Raw genomic sequence first — 20,755 nt, 5'->3', positions numbered from 1 at the left:
GAGCTAGAACACTGTTCACTATCTCAATATTTCATAATCTTAGTGTAATCTTGTGTGTCAAATTACTGGTATAATGAAATCAGACTAAAACTGTACAAAGAATAGCATTTTGAAAGCTTGTTTACAGTCAGACAAATAGATAGACACATGGACCTATTTAACACAAGCTCTCTGGTCTCTGATCATTAGAGCTAAAATTGGATGTTCAGCAAAACATACTGAAACCACTGTTCTAGTATGCTGTAAATATTGCCATGTAAAGTTACTTGTTTTGGCTTTTTACATGTACACTGTATTATTTTGCAGTAATAAAGGAAAAATTTGATAAAACTTTAATGATCTTAAAGATGCTTTGGCTTACATAATGAACTCAAGACAACAACATAATATATTGTATTTGGTTTTATTTTTTTTTTCCAACATCAACAATAAATAACAAAATCATTCTATAGTGTGTTTTCACTGTTTTAGATATCAATGTTCAAATACCATCATAACGGCTGTTGTGTTTCATCTTGCAACTATATGTACGTACATTAAACTGGTAACTTGCACATCACTTCTTACGCAACACAGTAAAACACACTTATTGAGAACATGCTTATAATGATATGACACTTCAATCAAAATAATTTTCATTCCCCCTGCTATAAAATGTATTGTGACAGTATTGTATATAATTTATAACATTTATAACGCAGCAAAAATCATGTGCCTGGCACTTCATTAAAAGTGTTTTTTACTGTACATAATCATTCTGTATAAAAAAAAAATAGATGCTAAGGCATAAATATCAAACAGCAAACAAATGTATTATTCGTGAGATCTCTTTTAGATTGCACTATAGTTCTATTACACCACATCTTGTGACCAGAAATGAGACTACTGACTAAATCTGGAAGCTGGCTTTCCATGTATCAGTTCCAAAGTCTGACTTTCTTCCTAAATCATTATAAGAAATTTTATGCAAGAAAATGTTAAGCCTCCCTCACATTTTGATTCCTGACCAAATCAGTCATGTGGAGGCAGCCATTTCTTTGTGATAAGCTCTCATCACATTGTGATTTCTGACCTGGTTAGAGAACCCTATAACATTGTGATTTCTGACTTGGGCATTATATTCTGATTTCAGACTTGGCCCACCTCACATGGTGATTCTTGACTTGGCCCTAATCACATTGTGATTTCATACTTCTGACTTGGCCCTCAAGACATTGTCATATCTGACTTGGCCTCCATCATCCTATATTTCTGACTTGGCCCTCATCACATTGTATTTTGGACTTGACCCCCAATCACATAGTGATTTCGGACTTGGCCTCCACACACTTACAGCTACAACCTGTGGGACACTCTTTGTTCTCCTTGAACCAGTCTATCATGTGTGTAGTGTGACCACCATGTCCACACCGCAGGCAGAAAGTAGAGTTTCCTAGAGGAAAAAAAAAGAGGTATCACTATCTATAAGTGTATTGTGCTTACCTACCATATGTCCCTGATTACAGATTTTTAAAGGTATGATTACTTTTTGTGACTATTATTTGCAACCTTTTATTCGTGATTGGGGAGAGGGGTAAATGATCTCTCACTGATTCCACAGATTACCTTTGACACCGATGTGACAGATGGAGCAGTTGAAGGCCAGACTTTTACATGACCCACACTTCGCTCCACGACCCTCCTGGTGGCAGTGATAACAACGGACACCAAACTCTAATGGAGGAGAGAACAAAACAAAATTGTAGATTAATTTTACTGCAAAAACTTTTTAATTTCAAAATGATTGTTAATATTAATATACAATTATAGCCTTTTAATGAGGTCAATCTCTCGATATATAGACCTTAGAGAAAGCATATCGATATGCTTTCTTTAAGAGGTTATATATATATATCTAGGATTGTACCGAATCAAAAGGCTATAATTGTTTTATTATTTTTTATCAGTTAATAAGAAATGTAAATCCTTCTTTCTAATACTCAGTACCTTCTCATATAAGGCATTGTTATGTCATCTGCATTATGAATCCAGTCTGTAACACTTTTTATACTTGATCATGTGATCCAGTTTGAGCCAATCAGACATTTGGAACAATATAGAAAAATAATAATAGTATTTATACAAATATTTGGTATCTGCCACTGCACTATAAATAAAGGGTACACACTCATACAGTCCTGTTTCTTTACTGAACTTTCTACCTGGGTACAATATTTTACTTGTACCTGTCATGTTGAATACTATAGTACTTGTTTATGCAAACTACAGTTCTAATTCATATTACCTATGCCAGTATGGGGTTCTGGTAACTGTGTCAAGTATTTCAACACAAGTTTAGCATTGTTTGTATATCCCCAGTGGTACAGAATATCTGCATAAGACTTCAGGAAGACATCATACTGATTTTGTGCATTTGGATCCAGCAGCCTGAAATTATCAAACTTTAAATTACTTTCATTTTATATGTAACAGCATCTTCTTCAGTCTAAGTGTTTATCAAAAATGTACTAAATAATCTTTTTTGGAAGAAATAATTATTTCAATTTCATTTCAAATGGAAGATTCATAATTTTTTCACTCAAAAGAAAGTTCAATGCATTTTAAATACAAATTAAATTTTTGAACATACTGGAGGCTGTTGAGATTTTCAATATCTAAAAGCAATGAGAGAATACTATTGGCTCAAAGAATGTTGTTAGACTGCTAACCCAACAGGAAATTAACCACTCCTCACCTACAGTTGCTTTCGTGGAGTTTAGCCAGTCGTTCATTCTCCTTCTCTTTGATGCCGTCCTCGTCCTCAATTTTGTAGTCCTCAAACGAGTCCTCGAGGCAGGACAGGCTGTTAGATCGACGGATCTTTAGAACACCTACTGCAAACATTTCTCATGTCATTGTTCAGCAAGAATATTTAACTCTCAGATATATTAAGCTATCTAGACTAGCAAAATGCTTTTGTCTCTAAATATGTTTTTAAATTTTTTTCAAAATTTAAGTTCCTTTGTGCAAATGCAAGCAAATTCATCTCTTTTCTGTTTTCTTGAAGATTTACAGTCAAACAAGTGATAAAAAAGTTTATAAGTACTTTGATTTATTTACTTTTTATTAGTGTGAGAATACAGTAACCAAAGGTGAAATATTAATAAACTGACACTACACAACAAAATACCCCAGAGAGAATGTAGAATTTTTAAATACAGTGTACATTACTACCAAAAAATTAAAACCAAAAAATTAAAAGTGAAGAAAAAGACCTTAAAACACCACTCTGCATATATACAATCATGAAAATTCATTCTGAACTTAATCTGGCATTTTCCCTGAGTCGGACATTGATTTATTAAATCATATATCCTTATTTCTAAAAATTAAAATGATTTTAAGTCCTATTTAAATCTTCTCATGTATGAACAAAGTTGTGAAAATTAAACCTGCTTTTAATTAATTACAGATGATAGGGATGGACCTCTTAAGGATGCTATACCTGTCATGGCCACTAGGTCGGGGTGTGACGAGACTTCTGACAAGTGATGTTGCGAGGGTCGCGATTGAACGGTAGAAGTGGTGGGTAGGGGTCGTGATGAGTGACCTTGTAAGTGACCGGTGAGTGCTAGAAATGAGCAGCATTAGTCAGGTGATGAAAGCATGACATCAGACAGCAATCTCAACAACATTATACTGTACCTCAATTTCAAAATTTTTTTGTACATTAAAGCTGAAGACGATTTGTAAAAGGAATTTGTCTGCCATTTTTTTTAATTTGAATTCTGTCATTATATCTGAGGCGTCTATATAAGCTGTGACAAGGAAGCAGTCGTGTGTAACGAATGCAAAGAGTATTCTCAAGGGCTGATTTCGGAAATAAGAAAACTAGATCTAATATGGCAAATGCCTATTTACAAGTCGTGTTCAGCTTTAGAATTTCTTGTGATTTTTTATTATATTTCAAAACAAAACTATACATTGCAGGCCCCCGATTCTGATCTCCTTCCACATCTTAAAACTTCTAAGAATGCCGAAATGGATTAAAACCAGTGGATTAATAACTGAACAATGTTTACAAAAAATTATTAAAAAATAAATGCTTAAAACTCTTCCTCAATATTTTTAAAAGAGAGGAATTCTTCCAGAAATTTTATTTTGAAATTTTCCAATGAATTTCTAAAATCTTTAATACTTGTTCATGTTTTTCATTTGAGAAATATATGAAAATTTCTAAATAAATGAAAAACTAGTTATTGAGATGCACATGTCTGATTAAATAAAAAATTGAGAAACAAACATAGTGATGATTAATACAACTAGGTAATAATGATTTACAGCTTTATGAGCAATATTTAATTTCAAGAGAAGCATTGCATTTTACATAATATTTTCTTGAATAAGTTGTTTACAAATATAGATATACATGTATAAATATATGATCAGAAGAATAAATGACATTTATCACATTACTGGCCTCAATTCAAGCCATGCAGCACTTGCCATAAATATTTTACATTAAAGATGAGCATAATGTTGAATGCAACAAACATTAAACTGTAAACCAACTTTTATTCGGGACGACATTATTTCGTTATTCAAGAGGTTAAACTAGTTTGCGACATTTAATTTTTTGCGATCAAGCCTTTTTTGGATCTGTTGTTAATAGATATAGAGACTTTAAGGACTGGTTTGCCATGATAAATATTCTAGATGACGTGGCTCTCAAGAACCTCGCGAAAATTTCTCGCACACAATTAAAAGTTAGTTTACAGTAATGAACTTTATAACTATAATGATACAAACTTAATTATGTGAAAATGTAAGTAAAATGCCTGTGACTAGAGAATTATGGAATTATCTAATTTTTTTCCACTCCCTAGCTGTTCTGACTTCTTTAAATGATGGTAAATAGGTGTCATGCAATGGGTTCTTATACTATTCACATTTTCTTTAATATTTAGCAGTATCATTTCATTAACATTTAAACAATAATCCCTCATAATCATATACAAGAATTACTTAAAGTTCATAAAAGTTGAAAACTAGTTAAATGCAATAGGAAAAGAAGCAAAACAACTAAAATGTCAAACAAAGGAAAATTTGCCCTTTGAAGTTTCAGCACACCAACAAATTGCTAATCCTAAATGCTTCTATGTGGAATGTAAAAATAAGACTTGATATAAGAAAGAGGAAAGAACTTAATTTATGGTGTTGTCACAAAAATGAAAGCAGCAGAGCATGACCAAGTGGTAGTTAATTAATCACTCTAATTAATCTGTTAAAGGTATACACTGAAGACATCATTTGATCAATCTGACTCTCTGCTTCCTTACCCCTACCCCCACCTTCAACATTTTATTAAATCTGTTAATTTTGGACCCTCTAAATACTTAAGCATGTAAGTTGTTACATTAAACTTCAACAAACAAAACAGAACAGTACTTAATACTTTATCAAAATTTCCGCATTACCAAATACTAGAACATGCGCTTTTCTCTTTAAAAAGGTGATCAAATTATACATGTAATTGCCATTAATGCATTGTTTATATAAGCACATTAGAATTTTAAAGTTAAAATTTGGCTCTTCAAAGCATAATTGTAAGGCATTAAAAGCAGAATTGATTGTTTTATTTAGCACAATGAGAGAGTCAGATGCATCTAATGTTCAGACAACACACTTTCCGGACTTACTCTTGAAGCTCTTCAATAGATTAGACCCAGATGTTACCGTATGATAAGGGCTATACTGTTGATAAAAATAAACCAAAAATATGGTAAAAAATTTTCCTGCTAAAAATTTCAATTTTTTTGTCCATTTATTTTAATGCTTTGATCTCCATGTTTCCACTCTTGTAGGTCCCTGTTAAAATGATTTAAAAGACAAAAATATTAATATTTGTAAAATTCTTGATTCCTGGATTAATCTTCAATCAATTTTTGTTTTTTTTTTCCTTATTTATTCACCTGCAATAAAAATATATTTATAGCAAGCAAGGAGGCTAGAGGAAATGCGAAAGTAAAGAAGTGAGTTGGTTGAAAAAGCTATATTTACTATGTGCTGTATCTTTGAAATAGATTCTATATAAATCTGCATCACACGATACTGTGGTTATGACAAAATAATTTTTTTTTTCAATTTGTGTAAGAGCAAGGTTGCAGGAATAGCAGAAAGTGAGTACTATGTCAGACACATTTCGGTATAAGAAGGTCAGTAGCAGTTTCAAAATATCCTATTATAGTCACTTCTAAATTAAAAAAATCAAATAAAGCATGCCACATTATTGTTTTTAAAAATCTAGTTTTCACAATGAAAAAAGGAATAAAATTATTTAAGAGAAAAAAGCTATCACTATTTCATTTAAGCTAGCCTACTAAAATTGTCCTTTAATAACAATTCCTGTTTAAATCTAAACTCATTTACTTTGATCCAAATACTATCATTCTACTACATCTCACAATATGTGCAAAAGTTATGGGGCCATCAATCAAAGAGCCAAGACAGGTATCAGAAAACTTCACAGTGTGCTACAGTGGACAAGACAGTGGTCATCAGGGGCCACTCAGTATCTCCCTCCTTTACAATTCAGTCATCAAGAAATAAAGAGTTAAGGGAAAGAGATACTGCTTGTGACATCTGATGCCAGACAATGGACAAAGACAAACTAATGATACACACTGAAATGTGAAAGGTACTATTAGTAATCTACCTCTACATTAGACCTTCTTCCAATACTACTCTAGTTTTAACCCCAGCTATTTAGTTTGTGCAGTAAAATATATGATAATTTTAGTTAGTTTATGCCATTACTTATATAATTTTTTTTTTTGCAAATGTTGTTAGAAATTAAGCAAAACAAAATTTTAAGTTATTAGTAAAAAAAAAACTGTTTTAAATTTTGTTAGATAACTACATGTACATGAAGTACTCTTTCCATAATTATGGCAAGTACAATGTACACGTAATTTGTGAAAGTGAAACAGTTTTGACACATGTACAAGTATCTTAACAAGAGGCCCATGGGCCACATCGCTCACCCGAGTAACTTGGGTGATGCAGTTCTTTACAAGATTCCCCCTCTTTCTATACCTATCATACCCCACTACCCCCTTCCCTTTTATGATTTTAAAAATTTAGAATCTACACTACCCCAGGATGCCTCCACATAAGTTTCAGCTTTTCTGGCCCAGTGGTTCTTGAGAAGAAGATTTTTAAAGATTTGTTCTATATATTTCTATGTAAAACTTGGATTCCCTATTGTAGCCCCGCCCTACCCCCCGATTTTTACAATTTAATATCTACACTACCCAAGGACGCTTCCACATAAGTTTCAGCTTCCTGGCCCAGTGGTTCTTGAGAAGAAGATTTTTAAAGATTTGTTCTATTTATATCTATGTAAAATTTGGATTCCCTATTTTGGCCCCACCCTACCCCCGGGGGTCATGATTTTAACAATGTGATATCTACACTACCCAAGGATGCTTGCACATAAGTTTCAGCTTTCCTGGCCCAGTGGTTCTTGAGAAGAAGATTTTTAAAGATTTGTTCTGTATATTTCTATGTAAAATTTGGATTCCCTATTGTGGCCCCACCCTACCCCTGGGGGTCATGATTTTTACAATTTAATATCAACACTACCCAAGGATGCTTCCACATAAGTTTCAGCTTTCCTGGCCCAGTGGTTCTTGAGAAGAAGATTTTTTAGTGACCCAACCCTATTTTTGTCTTTTCTTGATTATCTCCCCTTGTAAGGGGACTTGGACCTTCATTTTTACAATTTAAACTCCCCCTCACCCAAGGATGCTTTGTACCAACTTTGGTTAAAATTGGCCCATTGGTTCCTGAGGAGAAGATGAAAATGTGAAAAGTTTACAGACAGACAGACAGACAGCTGGACAGACAGACGGACAGCTAGACGGACAGACAGACAAAATGTGATCAGAAAAGCTCACTTGAGCCTTCGGCTCAGGTGAGCTAAAAATGACCCCAAAAATAACTGCACATATTTTTTTTCCACAAAATTCAGCAGCATCTAAAACAACAGGTTTATATACACATGTACTAAAATCCAACCATTTCAATTTTATCGACCCTCTTTGACAGAATACATGGCATTCAGGAGCTACAAGTTACACTGTACATCTCATTAAATACACCGTCAACAGCTGAAACAATGTCAGGTGAAAGGAATTTTTGAGACAAACTTCAAAATGAAAGCCTGAAAACAGTTTGTCCTTGATAATCTTCATTTTTGGGGAAAAAAACTCTCTTGAACCATTTCCCAGTAAAGAGAAATTTTTGTTTTCAATGGAGTTTATCTTCGACTGTGTTTTAATGTTTTCACCTGACATAGATAAGATTGAAGGAGAAACTTACGCCAACCACTATCTGTAGAACTGCTTAAGAAATCAGGATTGTCCATCTAAGACAAGAAAGGAATTATAATCACACATCCCAGAAACAATGGGGACCTACTCTCTAGTAATGACTCTACATTAGTACAATTCTCAGTCATTCTTGGACTTTCAGTTAGGCGTGGCATTCTCGATGCTACATAATTAACGTCTCTCAAATGGAAAATAAATTCTCATTAGTTAAGAAATTAAAAGCAATAGCAACTTTAAATTGACAACGATGAGATGACTTACACCCCACCTCTTTGCCATATGAAACACTGTCATTTGATCATTGCTACACTTGTTGACATTCGCCTGCATTTCTATCCCATGTATATTTCAACAGTGAATGAAAGGGTGTGTAAATTTCAGACACTTATTATGAAACATCGAGAATATCATGCCTTTCTGAAAGTCCAAGGTTAACAGAGAATTGTACTACTGGTAAGTTGTGAAATTCAAAACATTCATGTACGATGCTTGTATTACTATAAAGTGTTATAGAAAAATTATAAAGTTAAAAATGCAGCTGCAATGTAAAAGTCAATATTTATAAATATCGAGCACAATTCTATCAGTTTCAATAAAAACTTTCAAGACATCTTTAAAATAATGTATCTATCATATAAATGTTTCAAAACTATTATGACTTATTATAATATCACACTGAAATAATTTCAACAAACAATCAGAAAATGTTCAATTTTAAGAATTTGAAAATTAAATTTTAAACATGATATAAAATAAGATGAATAAAATCTGCCTGCTTACTTGTTTTAACTTACATTATGTGGAACATAATCCATTGATGTAGACTGGGGTAGGGCTTTCTCTTTCTTGGGGGGTTGTACAATGGCATCTTCTCTATTCCAGAACACACACACCAGCATGGCTAGGGTTTGCACATCATGGATTTTCATGTAGTAGTCAAATCTGCAAAATAAGACTTCCATGATTTTTTAAATCTCATTTTAAAATTACATCACCTTTGTTAAATAGCAGTGACAGAAAAGATACATTCATAACTTAGTTCATCTCTTCTCTTACACAACTGACAAAAATTATAAAATCAGTCGAAAAATAACAATGAAGAATTGCGTAATTTATTGTAAGATTAAGAGATTTTGGACCAAGATTGATATATTTTATTAACATACAGATATTTGATCATTTCTTTCCCAAATGGATGCTGTGCCCACGGAGGTCCATCATCTGGGTCATCACTAGGTTTGAGTTTTTGGCTCGCTGATATGCCAACCATTGACCACAACTACCAATAGAGACAAACATTTAAAGCATTTATTTACAGCTTTTATTCACATCATCCTCATTTCTAAATCAATAAAATGAGTCTTTTAAAAATATATACATGTATATGGGCTTAAAAAGTCATGCTTTTAGTTATATAAATCTTGTTTTCAATTGACTGTGAAACTATTCATAATTTTGAAATTACAGAAAAGTTGATAAAAATTCTAATATTGAAACTACATCCCATGGGCCACATCGCTCATCTGAGTAACTTGGGTGATGCAGATCTTTACCAGATTCCCCCTCTTGCTATACCTATCATGCACAACAACCCCCTTCCTTTTTTTATTTTAAAACTTTAGAATCTACACTACCCAAGGATGCTTCCACATAAGTTTCAGCTTTCCTGGCCTAGTGGTTCCTGAGAAGAAGATTTTTAAAGATTTGTTCTATATTTTTCTATATAAAACTTGGAATTCCCTATTGTGGCCCCGCCCTACCCCCAGGGGTCACTATTTTAACAATTTAATATCTACACTACCCAAGGATGCTTCCATGTAAGTTTCAGCTATCCTGGCCCAGTGGTTCTTGAGAAGAAGATTTTTAAAGATTTGTTCTATATATATTTCTATGTAAAACTTGAATTCCCTATTGTGGCCCCGCCCTACCCCCAGGGGTCATGATTTTAACAATTTAATATTTGCACTACCCAAAGATGCTTCCACATAATTTTCAGCTTTCCTGGCCCAGTGGTTCTTGAGAAGAAGATTTTTAAAGATTTGTTCTATATATTTCTATGTAAAACTTGGATTCCCTATTGTGGCCCCACCCTACCCCCGGGGGTCATTATTTTAACAATTTAATATCTACACTACCCAAGGATACTCCCACATAAGTTTCAGCTTTCCTGGCCCAGTGGTTCTTGAGAAAAAGATTTTTAAAGATTTGTTCTATATATTTCTATGTAAAACTTGGATTCCCTATTGTGGCCCCGCCCTACCCCCGGGGGTCATGATTTTAACAATTTAATATCTACACTACCCAAGGACGCTTCCACATAAGTTTCAGCTTTCCTGGCCCAGTGGTTCTTGAGAAGAAGATTTTTTAGTGACCCCACCCTATTTTTGTCTTTTCTTGATTATCTCCCCATTGTATGGGGACTTGGCCCTTCATTTTAACAATTTAAACTCCCCTTCACCCAAGGATGCTTTGTACTAAGATTGGTTAAAATTGGCCCATTGGTTCTTGAGAAGAAGTCGAAAATGTGAAAAGTTTACAGACGGACGGACGAAGGACAAAATGTGATCAGAAAAGCTCACTTGAGCCTTCAGCTCAAGTGAGCTAAAAATCATAATTTTTTTCTTCTTTTCACAATACAAACTTCAAAACCATCTGACCTGAACCAAATCTTTACGACCAACAGCGCCGGCTACTGAGGCATTGTGAGTGCACATGGCTTGGATGTTAGATCTGTCAATACTACAAGGAAAAAGTTTGTATTACTGGAGAGGCCACCACTTCCATGATCACAGGTATAGTCAAGAAAAGGATATTGCTCAGACTAATAAATGTTAAAGGTTAAGGTCACAAGGAGGTCAAAGTCAGAAAATCTTGACACGGTTGAATAGCTCCCACCAATATGACACATTGTATCAGTGTAAAATGCTTGAGAAAAATGTCTTTAACAGTTCCGTTGAGTGAGCTAAATACAAAATAGGGGGAAATGACGTACTAGGAATTTCTAGGAATTGAAGTTCACTTACTAAGTTCATGTTACTTACATATATTTTTTCCCCAAATCTTTGTGAATAGGTAGCATGCATGCACTATCGAAAATTTTGACAGGTCCCACCACAGGTTTTATATCGGGGACCTCTGCCGGGCGAGACTTTCTCTTTCCCTTGGGTTGATTTGACACCTGTAATATACAATAATAAAGTACAGAATAGGAAGTGTACCACTTAACAAATATGCACAGTATGAAACTTATTTTCACAATAGTGAATAAAATAACCCACTCCATTAGCCAAGGTCTTAGGTGCCAGTGGGCACAAAGAGGACAGGTGAGGTGATTAGCCAAGTATTTTTTTATGTCAAGTTCGGTAAACCATAGCGTAAGGAAATTATGTAACCCTTGCCTTTCAAAAGAATTGAATCACATAACAGACAGTTTGTGATTCTATCTGGCATATACATGTACATGAATAAAAGTTTATCAATGCAACTAATGTCTTCTACCTTTAGTTAGAATCCCTATGATTAAGAAAACTTAATTCTTTAAATACATATTTTGATTATAATTAATACATGAAATACAAGTCTTACTGTTGTTCTCAGGTACCAGGAAGAGACAGACACATTTTCTGTGGCAGGTGTTGGGGGACTAATGGAGAAGCTGTTATAGAATTTCTGAGGATTGCGAAACCGACTTTTGGAGGCAAAATCTGTCAAATCACAGAGAGACCTGCAAATAGAACAAAAAGAGAATACATTGAAGGAACAAGTACCACATGTGTATTTTAACCTTTTTAGGGTTAATAGGCATGTTGTGTAGATGTATGGAATAAAAGTCATTTTGCGCACATACATATGCATGCAAGTGGAGCCACGTGCAATGAGTGAAATTTATCAATCAAAGAGAGACACTAAACAAACATTGTATACAATTGATGAGACCCACTGGCCACTTTGCTCATCTGGTTCACTTTGGCCCTGCTGTTTTTCAGAACAGTGGCCTCACCCTACTCCCCAGGGTACTGATTTGAACAAACTTGTATTTAACTACCTACTTTGATCATAAATCATGATTTAACACAATTTTAACCTATTCAATGTCAGAAAGCTTTCACAAAAGTTTTATCTTTTCTAATAGTTATTATATTCTATTTTTTTTTCAATTGCTTGTTTATCTCTATTTTCAATGATATGTGGCCCTTCATTTGAATAAACTTATATCAATTTCACCCAAGGATGCTTAAATTTTTTTTTGCTTAGTTTTATTGAAACACATTCAGTTGAAAATGAAAGTGAACCTTTGAGAAAAAAACTTCCATCAGAAGGGTGTAATGAAAAAGTGAACATTAACCAGAGCACAAGATATTGTATTCTGAATAAATTGTGATTCAGACAGTTTATATTGTTGTCTCTCAGAAAGATTTGTCAAACTTTTATTTTCCATCAGAAAATATTAATAGAATAACTGCTTTTCTGATAATTGGTTTAACAACATGGTGTTTGTCTTTTATACAGCATTTTGGCAACCTCTTTTGTGTGAGCTAAAAAAAAATAATTAACAAAATCTATGTACACAAGTAATTGTATTATGATTGAATTGTAATTATACATTGCATAAATTTTGGTGATTAGATAATACTATCAGAACATTGTTTCTGTATAATGTATACATACTTTGGTGTTACTTCTGCCCAGGATGGTCCCTTCCTAGCTTCATGGGAGCGACCAAACACAACCAAGTATCCTACAATTTTAAACATCTTTAACATAAGATTGTTTCTTTCCAGTATATCATATTAACAGAATATTTCACTACCTAGAACATGCTAACACTGAGTTTAGAGCTTTTAGTAACACTTAAATTACTGTTAATGTATTCAGCTTGTGCAATATTTGGTGGAAATTCATTTTTGAACAAGTTAGCATAGACTCCATATAGCACCTTTCTTAATTTTCATATTAATGTATATGCATGCAAGACATTTTATGTTGTACTTAAAAAAAAAAACATGTTCTTTTCTGCGAAAGGCGCTCAAAAGAACACACTACGTTTACAGTATTCTGTGATTTTCTGTCATGTCTACCTGCGGCACAGAACTTAGCTCCACTGGTTCTAGGGAAGGGAATGTTAAAGTCCTGTAGTCCCGAGGCACTGTGCCATGATAAGTACTGAGGCTTGGTGGGGGGCCCCACGAGGTTGAAGGGGCGGGTAGTCTCTGTTTCAGGGGTCCTCCGCTCCTCTGTGGGTAACTACATAGAAGTCAAATTAATCTATAGTCAGAGAGATAATCTCTGCATAAATGGTGAAAAATGTGATAAAAATAAATATTGCCTTAGAATTTATTTACAATGACTTACATTCCAAGGTTGATTAAGAGCTTGAGACAGCTGCCTTAGACACGGCTCCAGACAACTTGTGTTCCTTCTGACATGCATTGATGCTGTATCCAGAAGCACCTGAAGTTAAAAATGGAAGTAAAGACTGCTGAAGATAAGGGTTTATCCATTCATTATTTCCAATGGACTGAAAAGCTTTTATGTACTTCTTTGTAAAGAACAGACAAATTTAAAAAAGATAATTTCTAACACATGCCACACCTACAATTTCAATATATCCTGCATACGTCCTGATACAATGTACTAATTAAACAAATCAAACATATAAATGCCTACCTTGTGCAACTTATGTTTAATGTTGGAGTTCAAGTTGGGATCTAGGAATTCAAATGTAGGTGGTTCAGTGTAGGGGTAGTTTTCTGGGAACAGCATCCTCAGACCAACACTGAAGTTCCCAGACACCGCTAACACACGACAGCTTCTAGAGGCAGCATCCATCTGTAATATACAGAGGTCTGTATTCTATGCCTCTACAAATACTGTACATATATTTTATGAGTGCTGTTTAGACTTCCCACTTATAATTACAATAAGACTTATTCTGACACTATCTAAATCAAGTAAATTAGCCATAACTTCAAACCTTTAAAACAATACAAATGTCATGTAAATTGTCTGTATCTCAGGTACTTTCATTATAAATGTACTTGACTTTTACTTGAGCCTAAACATATTGATGTTCATTATTTAACTTACCTCTTCTACTTGGACATTAGAAATGTTTGTGTTCATCAGATCAAACTCCTGTTGGAGGGTCTGGGGCTGTTGGAATAATCCCCCCTCCGGACTCATCGACATCTGCCTCTGGAGGTCTCCATTCCCAAGGTCGTTTTCCGTCAGGGTCTTGTCTTGGACGGAGTCCTGGGGTACGCTGTCCCTCTCCATCTGTCCAGACTCATTCTCAGAGGAGTCGTTAACATCTCCCAAATCATGACCACAGCGCTAAACAAAAAAATTCAAATTTTATGGAACTTTTTTCGGTTTAATTTTACTCTGACATTGAAATATGGGCTACAGGATACAAAAATATGATCTGAATTAAAGAAAACATTTTATTTTCTCAATAAAAGAATTGTACCTTCTGAAGATGAGGATCAATGTTCCAGATCCGTAAACTCTGATCCTTTGACCATGTCACAAGCTGATGATCCCTCGACCCTTTAATGCAAATTTCAAAGGTTAAATAAGCTTTTATCACAGTAAATGAATCATATTTAGCATATTAGATAATTGGTGAAAAAAGATTTCTCATAGCTTTGTTAACTCCCTCTGTTTACTCTCTCCTAGTTCTCTCACCTTCTTGTTGTTTCCTCCACTGGAATTCCAGAATCACGTCCTGATGTCCCACAAACTGATAAATTGGATTGTTCCTAGAGGTACTCCATAAGTGAAGAGAGTTATCTCCCCTACGTAACTGCTGGGGCACCACTGCTGTTACAATATTTTGTCCAAATGGCTGTTGAGAAGTAAATAGAACGTTTTAATTGAAATCCACTGGGAAATAAAAACGAAAATGAAAATATGTACAATTTATTACCAATAGCTTTAAAAAATCTGATCAACAAACTACATGTTGGTGACTCTCAAAAATAAAACAAAATTATCAATTTTACAGTACAGTGGAATCCTGTTATTACAGTGATGGTTTTATAAGATAGAATGCTTTTTAACATACAACATAAATTTTACTGACATGTATCAGAGGTTAGTATACACTTACAGTGTATCTCGCTCTCCACACGGGAGATCCGGGACTTAAGGACCCCTTGCACTGCCTTGTGTTTTTAATGTCCCAAAACTGTTGTAAAAAAAAATTAATAAACTGTCTCACAAGAAATATTCTGTTTAAGAATATTCATACATTAATCACAACTAATTGCCAATTAATCACTTATATACTACAGTTATTACAGCATTCATGAAGCACAATTCTCCCTAACATCTTTATGTCAGACTCTTATAAAATCTCAATACAATAAAACTTTTATATCTTTAATCTTATAACAAGTATATTTGTTACTAGAAATTTGTTAAATTTACAAAGATATCCTAGTGAAGTGGAGACAAAATACTCACCTTTACAGTACAATCCTGACTACATGTGGCTAACTCTGACTCAGAATTTGGACTCCAATCCAGGCCATGGATTTTTGACAAGTGGGCAGCAATATAGTGTGAGGGCATTGTTTTCCCTTTCTGCTAAAAAAAAACCCATTTCATACATGTATGGTGTCTCATCCTCATATACATGCATTAAAAGTGTCTTTGCTACTAATGGCACATTTAAACATATGCAAACTAAAATGCATTAAACTAGATGTGATTGGAATTGTCTATAAAATAAATTGATACTATGTAGGGTACTCCTACCCTGATGTCCCATATCCTGAGCTCCCCCTCGTGAGTTGTAGCAAACATGTTGCTTGTCACTCTATTCCACTTCACCTGGTAAGCCCCAGCTACAACAATTATATTTTATTGTTAAACTTATCTAACATGGATCTACCATAAATAAAGTTCAAAGATGCCATAGTAAGTTCTATCATTAACATCATCTAACATTGATTTACATCAATTTTAGTTCAGAGATGCCACATTCACTTTTTGTTATTTTTCATTCTTGATTTTAAAATGTCAGCATGAATCCTTTGCTGCAGAATACTTACAGACTGTCTGGAAGGACTGTGAGGGTTTCTTTGGATCCCTAGAAACACAATGATTTCTGTGTTATACATTTAGGGTTCAATATATCAGGGCTTTGTGAACAGAACTGGTATACAGATCTGACATCATACAGCAACATACCTGATATCATAGACATGGAAATATACTATCAATCTGATATGATATCACACTACCTACCTGATATTAATAAAGATTTGATATCTCACTACTGATCAATACAGATTTGATATCACACTACTGACCTGATGTTAATACAGATTTGATATCATACTACTGTCCTAATATTAATAAAGATTTGATATAACACTGCTGACCTGATAACAATACAGATTTGATATCATAATACTGACCTGATATCACAGATTTGATATAACACTGCTGATCTGATATCAAAACAGATTTGATATAACACTACTGACCTGATATCAATACAGATTTGTTATAACACAGCTGACCTGATATCAATACAGATTTGATATCATACTACTGACCTGATATCAACACAGATTTGATATAACACTACTGACCTGATATTGATACAGATCTGATATCACACTACTGACCTGATATTAACACAGATTTGATATCTCACTACTGACCTGATATTAATACAGATTTGATATCTCACTACTAACCTGATATTAATACAGATTTGATATCTCACTACTAACCTGATATTAATACAGATTTGATATCACACTACTGATCTGATATTAAATACAGATTTGATATCATACTACTGACCTGATATTAATACAGATTTGATATCACTCTACTGACCTGATATTAATACAGATCTGATATCACATTAATGACCTGATATCAATACAGATTTGATATCACAATACTGACCTGATATCAATACAGATTTGATATCACAATACTGACCTGATATCCCACAGATTGATAAATGAGTCAACAGAACAGGAAGCTACTACGTTCACATCAAATGGATTCCAACCCACATCACTACAAATTGAAAAATATCTTGATGCTACAAAAATGTTCATTTATTACTGATTATCTATCTTAAGCGAAATAATCGCACCAAAAAAAATTGGCCAGTTGAATAGCATTGCAATTATAAAAGCATAAACATTAAATCATGTTGAATGCATTCTCTCAATTTAAAAATAAATTAACCTGACAGTTCTGGAATGTCCTTTCATTGAACAAATGTGAGAAATGTTGGAATCTTTCCAAGAACACAGATCTAATCTTTGGTTGTACTGAAAGACAATAAAAACACCATTACGGCCATAATAAATATATTGCTAGATTCTCATCCCCGCCCGCCCCGATTTTATACCCCCGCCTCGATTTTTTTTATTTCTGTTTTTCTTCGTCTTAATTCTGATCGGGATCGGTATTCATCTACCATTCTACTTTTGTTTTAAATCCCGCGAAAGTCAACATGATTTTGACAGCTGAAAAGATGGTAATTGCTGTAATACATGCGTATATATTTTAAACAAGGGTCATTGGTTGAAAAAGATTGGTGATGATGTGAAGTAAGAGATAATTGAACCTTTACTATGACTTTTATTCGGGTATTGTTGATAAAATCACACCGATTGACCAGGTCAATAAAAAATCTGCAAAATTTAAAAAATAAAAAATATAAAATAAAAGCCGCCCGCCTACCTCGATTTTTAAAAAAAATTGAATGAGAATCTAGCAATTTATTTATCATGGCCTAAATCAAGATTAAGAATTGTGTAGCTGATATTGCATATACGCATTGCTACAAATTTAAACTGAGAATCGGAATAGCTCAAGCTCTCATCATCATACATGAAGTATAAATGAGATCTAAACACTAGAACAGGGTATTATAAACAAAAAACAAGCATCATTATACTAAAAAAAAAAACAGTTGTAAAAGCATCTTCCATTATTGATTTTGACCATAAGCCCATGTTTTTGGTCTAAGAGTAAGACCATCCCCCCACCCTCCACCACACACACACACACATACAAGAAATAGGATTTTTGAGCTCCGAACATCAGAATTTATTTTCACAAACTTTCAATGCATGGACATACAATTTAAAAATTTATAAATTAAAATTGTTGGAAAACATTGGAACTGGTTGTAAAATATGAATCAGACTTACTGCAGTGACAAATAGATGAGCATGTGAAGATATAGGATTCCACTGCACGCAGCTGACGTCCCATTTACTCTGTCTGGGGCTCTTTATGGGCTTCTCCTTAGGTTTCTTTAAGTTCACCATAGTGATGGCCCTCCTCCTATTATTATTAAAACAGTAAGAAAAGAACCTATTAAGGAATGGCACATTCATTGCAGCTTGTAAACTTAGTAAATAGTTTGTTGTTTAACGTTCCTCTCAAGAACAAAAATATATTTTGTTGGTAATAAAAGTAAAATAAATATTTACCTTTGTATTTATAAAAGAAATTAATGCAACATACCCTGCTAAGGCTGCCCACTCTCCTAGGCAATCTAACGCCATAGCACTTGCCTTGAAAAAAAAATTGTAAACAAATGAAATGTAGATCTGGTAGAGAAAAGACACAAAGTTTACGTGAATTTGCACCATACCTGCACGTCTGGTAATTTCGCTACCACTTGTTCTCCACTCCATTGCAGTGTCATTGTCTCAAATCACAAGGAATACATCAATATTCTGTGGTTTTCTACTACTGTCTACCACTCGTCAAGGTTGGGCAGTTCCAACATCAATACTGTTATGTATTTCGAACCCGATCAAATTTAGTAGGTTGGGGGGGGGGGTATTTTAATTTCTGATGTGATGCACGCAATAACAATGAAAAATTGTTAATTTCCTCAAATGAAAAATTAAAATTGAATACCAACAGCCACAAAACAATGAATTGACGAAGCTCGAACAGAAATGGAATTGAGGGAATAAAATCTGGAATAAATCATGTAGATCTTCCGATAATTCAGTATATTTTAAAACTGTGTTTTACAGTTGTTTAATGATTTGAACTTGTATTAATTTTGGAGCTTAAAAATGAACAATAAAAATTTTAACTTTAATTTTCCTTTCAGTTTCAATAGAAACCTATTTCGCATAAAGGGCCTGTCTTCTATTGAGAAAACTACGATGGCCGATATCAGCCTGTACATATTCCGACTGCTATTGAAATTTGTACATCTAAAATGTACGTTGACATGTACATTTTTCAATGACAGTGCACACTTTGTGCTCTTAACTTTTGTCTGTACATGTACAAAATGACAAAAAGGCAAATGTCAAAACGTGAACGGTTGAAACACATTTGCTTCTAATTACAATTCCTGGTCGGCGAAAAACGATTAAATATGAATAAAATTGGACAAGGCACTGAGAAGATTAATTTTGCAATAAAAAGGATGAAAAATATTAAAAGAAAATGTAAACATTCTTCTGAACATTAAAACTAATGTTAAAATTTGTCTTCTTTTACTGAAAAGAATGAAATTTCCAGAGATTTAAATCACCTTCGATATTCCACAAACATTTCTTGCACAATGAATTGCCTCCATCCAACCCAGAAAATGATGACTATATAGTTTACCGTTCTTTTTTATCAAAAGTAAAGGAAAGTTGCAAAGGACATTATATGAGTAAGAGACTAACCATGATAATATAACGTAAGATTAAATTGTGACCTCAACTGTAACCTTTGACCATCATTGGAAAAACTGTAACATTGGGTTTCATTAAGAGTTCAGTAATTACCCATAACACAATACTTTTTTGAAAAAACAAAAGGTCTAAAGTGTTTTCGACTTTGCCACCCTTAAAACATCTTACAAGTGTATACCACGTCTACATTCCACCCCCGAACTGTGTTACCATTGCTGGCATAGTGTTTTACACAACACAAATCTTGTTTTAATATCAATTGTTCAACTTTTCCCCGTTGTACAGTTTTATTCATATTTAATGGTTTTTCGCCGACCAGTAATTGTAATTAAGAGCATATGCGTTTCAACCGTTCACGTTTTGACATTTGCCTTTTGCCTTTTTGTACATGTACAGACAAAAATTAAGAGCACAAAGTGTGTACTGTCATTGCAAAATGTACATGTACAGACAAAAGTTAAGAGCACAAAGTGTGCACTGTCATTGAAAAATGTACATGTCAACGTACATTTTAGATGTAAAAATTTCAATAGCAGTCGGTATGTACAGGCTGATATCGGCCATCGTAGAAAACCGATAGCTAGGTCACGTAAGGAAAGAAATAAATGCCATGCTAAGAAAGTACAAGCACAAAATAAATTGTAAATTTCCGATTTACGATAATGTAACAGTATGGGGAAAATACTC

General features: G+C 33.9%; 1 protein-coding gene across 11 annotated transcripts; it reads right to left on the bottom strand.

The window, feature by feature from the left end:
- Positions 1-387: 387 nt before the first annotated feature.
- On the bottom strand, positions 388-19,134 carry LOC134254515 (GATOR2 complex protein WDR59-like). 11 transcript variants are annotated; one of them, XM_062737027.1, is made up of 28 exons: positions 19,015-19,134; positions 18,885-18,934; positions 18,566-18,701; positions 17,592-17,677; positions 17,337-17,417; positions 16,430-16,467; positions 16,134-16,222; positions 15,840-15,959; positions 15,484-15,561; positions 15,060-15,219; positions 14,842-14,921; positions 14,460-14,705; positions 14,040-14,201; positions 13,725-13,823; positions 13,451-13,616; positions 13,041-13,110; positions 11,958-12,096; positions 11,414-11,550; positions 11,030-11,111; positions 9,539-9,651; positions 9,167-9,314; positions 5,679-5,733; positions 3,485-3,610; positions 2,735-2,873; positions 2,285-2,427; positions 1,606-1,713; positions 1,257-1,432; positions 388-1,191 (listed from the first exon to the last, which is right to left on the bottom strand). In XM_062737027.1, the coding sequence occupies exons 1-27, from the start codon at positions 19,066-19,068 to the stop codon at positions 1,296-1,298; spliced, it is 3,042 nt and encodes a 1,013-aa protein (XP_062593011.1). In that variant the 5' UTR covers positions 19,069-19,134; the 3' UTR covers positions 388-1,191; positions 1,257-1,295. The 11 variants fall into 11 exon arrangements, with proteins under 11 accessions (XP_062593011.1, XP_062593014.1, XP_062593010.1 ...); XM_062737028.1 differs by having other exon boundaries at positions 1,058-1,072; XM_062737030.1 differs by lacking the exon at positions 5,679-5,733 and adding an exon at positions 8,362-8,407 and having other exon boundaries at positions 388-1,432.
- Between the last annotated feature and the right edge of the window lie 1,621 nt (positions 19,135-20,755).

The sequence above is a fragment of the Saccostrea cucullata genome, unplaced genomic scaffold (genome assembly GCF_032062105.1).
Source record: "Saccostrea cucullata isolate Sc308-1 unplaced genomic scaffold, CSIRO_AGI_Scuc_v1 ctg19, whole genome shotgun sequence".
In the NCBI taxonomy this organism is placed as follows: domain Eukaryota; kingdom Metazoa; phylum Mollusca; class Bivalvia; order Ostreida; family Ostreidae; genus Saccostrea; species Saccostrea cuccullata.
The sequence above is the reverse complement of the archived record's forward strand: the minus strand, read 5'-3'. Positions and strand labels throughout refer to the sequence as shown.

What these genes read in the sequence shown, in the direction of transcription:
- LOC134254515 (XM_062737026.1), bottom strand. Translation starts at nt 19,068, where the DNA reads ATGACACTGCAATGGAGTGGAGAACAAGTGGTAGCGAAATTACCAGAC. An exon ending in TCAGGATATGGGACATCAGG is followed by an intron (nt 15,960 to 16,133) that starts GTAGGAGTACCC and finishes TTTTTTTAGCAG; the next exon opens with AAAGGGAAAACAATGCCCTC. An exon ending in TGGGCAGAAGTAACACCAAA is followed by an intron (nt 12,097 to 13,040) that starts GTATGTATACAT and finishes TTCTATTTGCAG; the next exon opens with GTCTCTCTGTGATTTGACAG.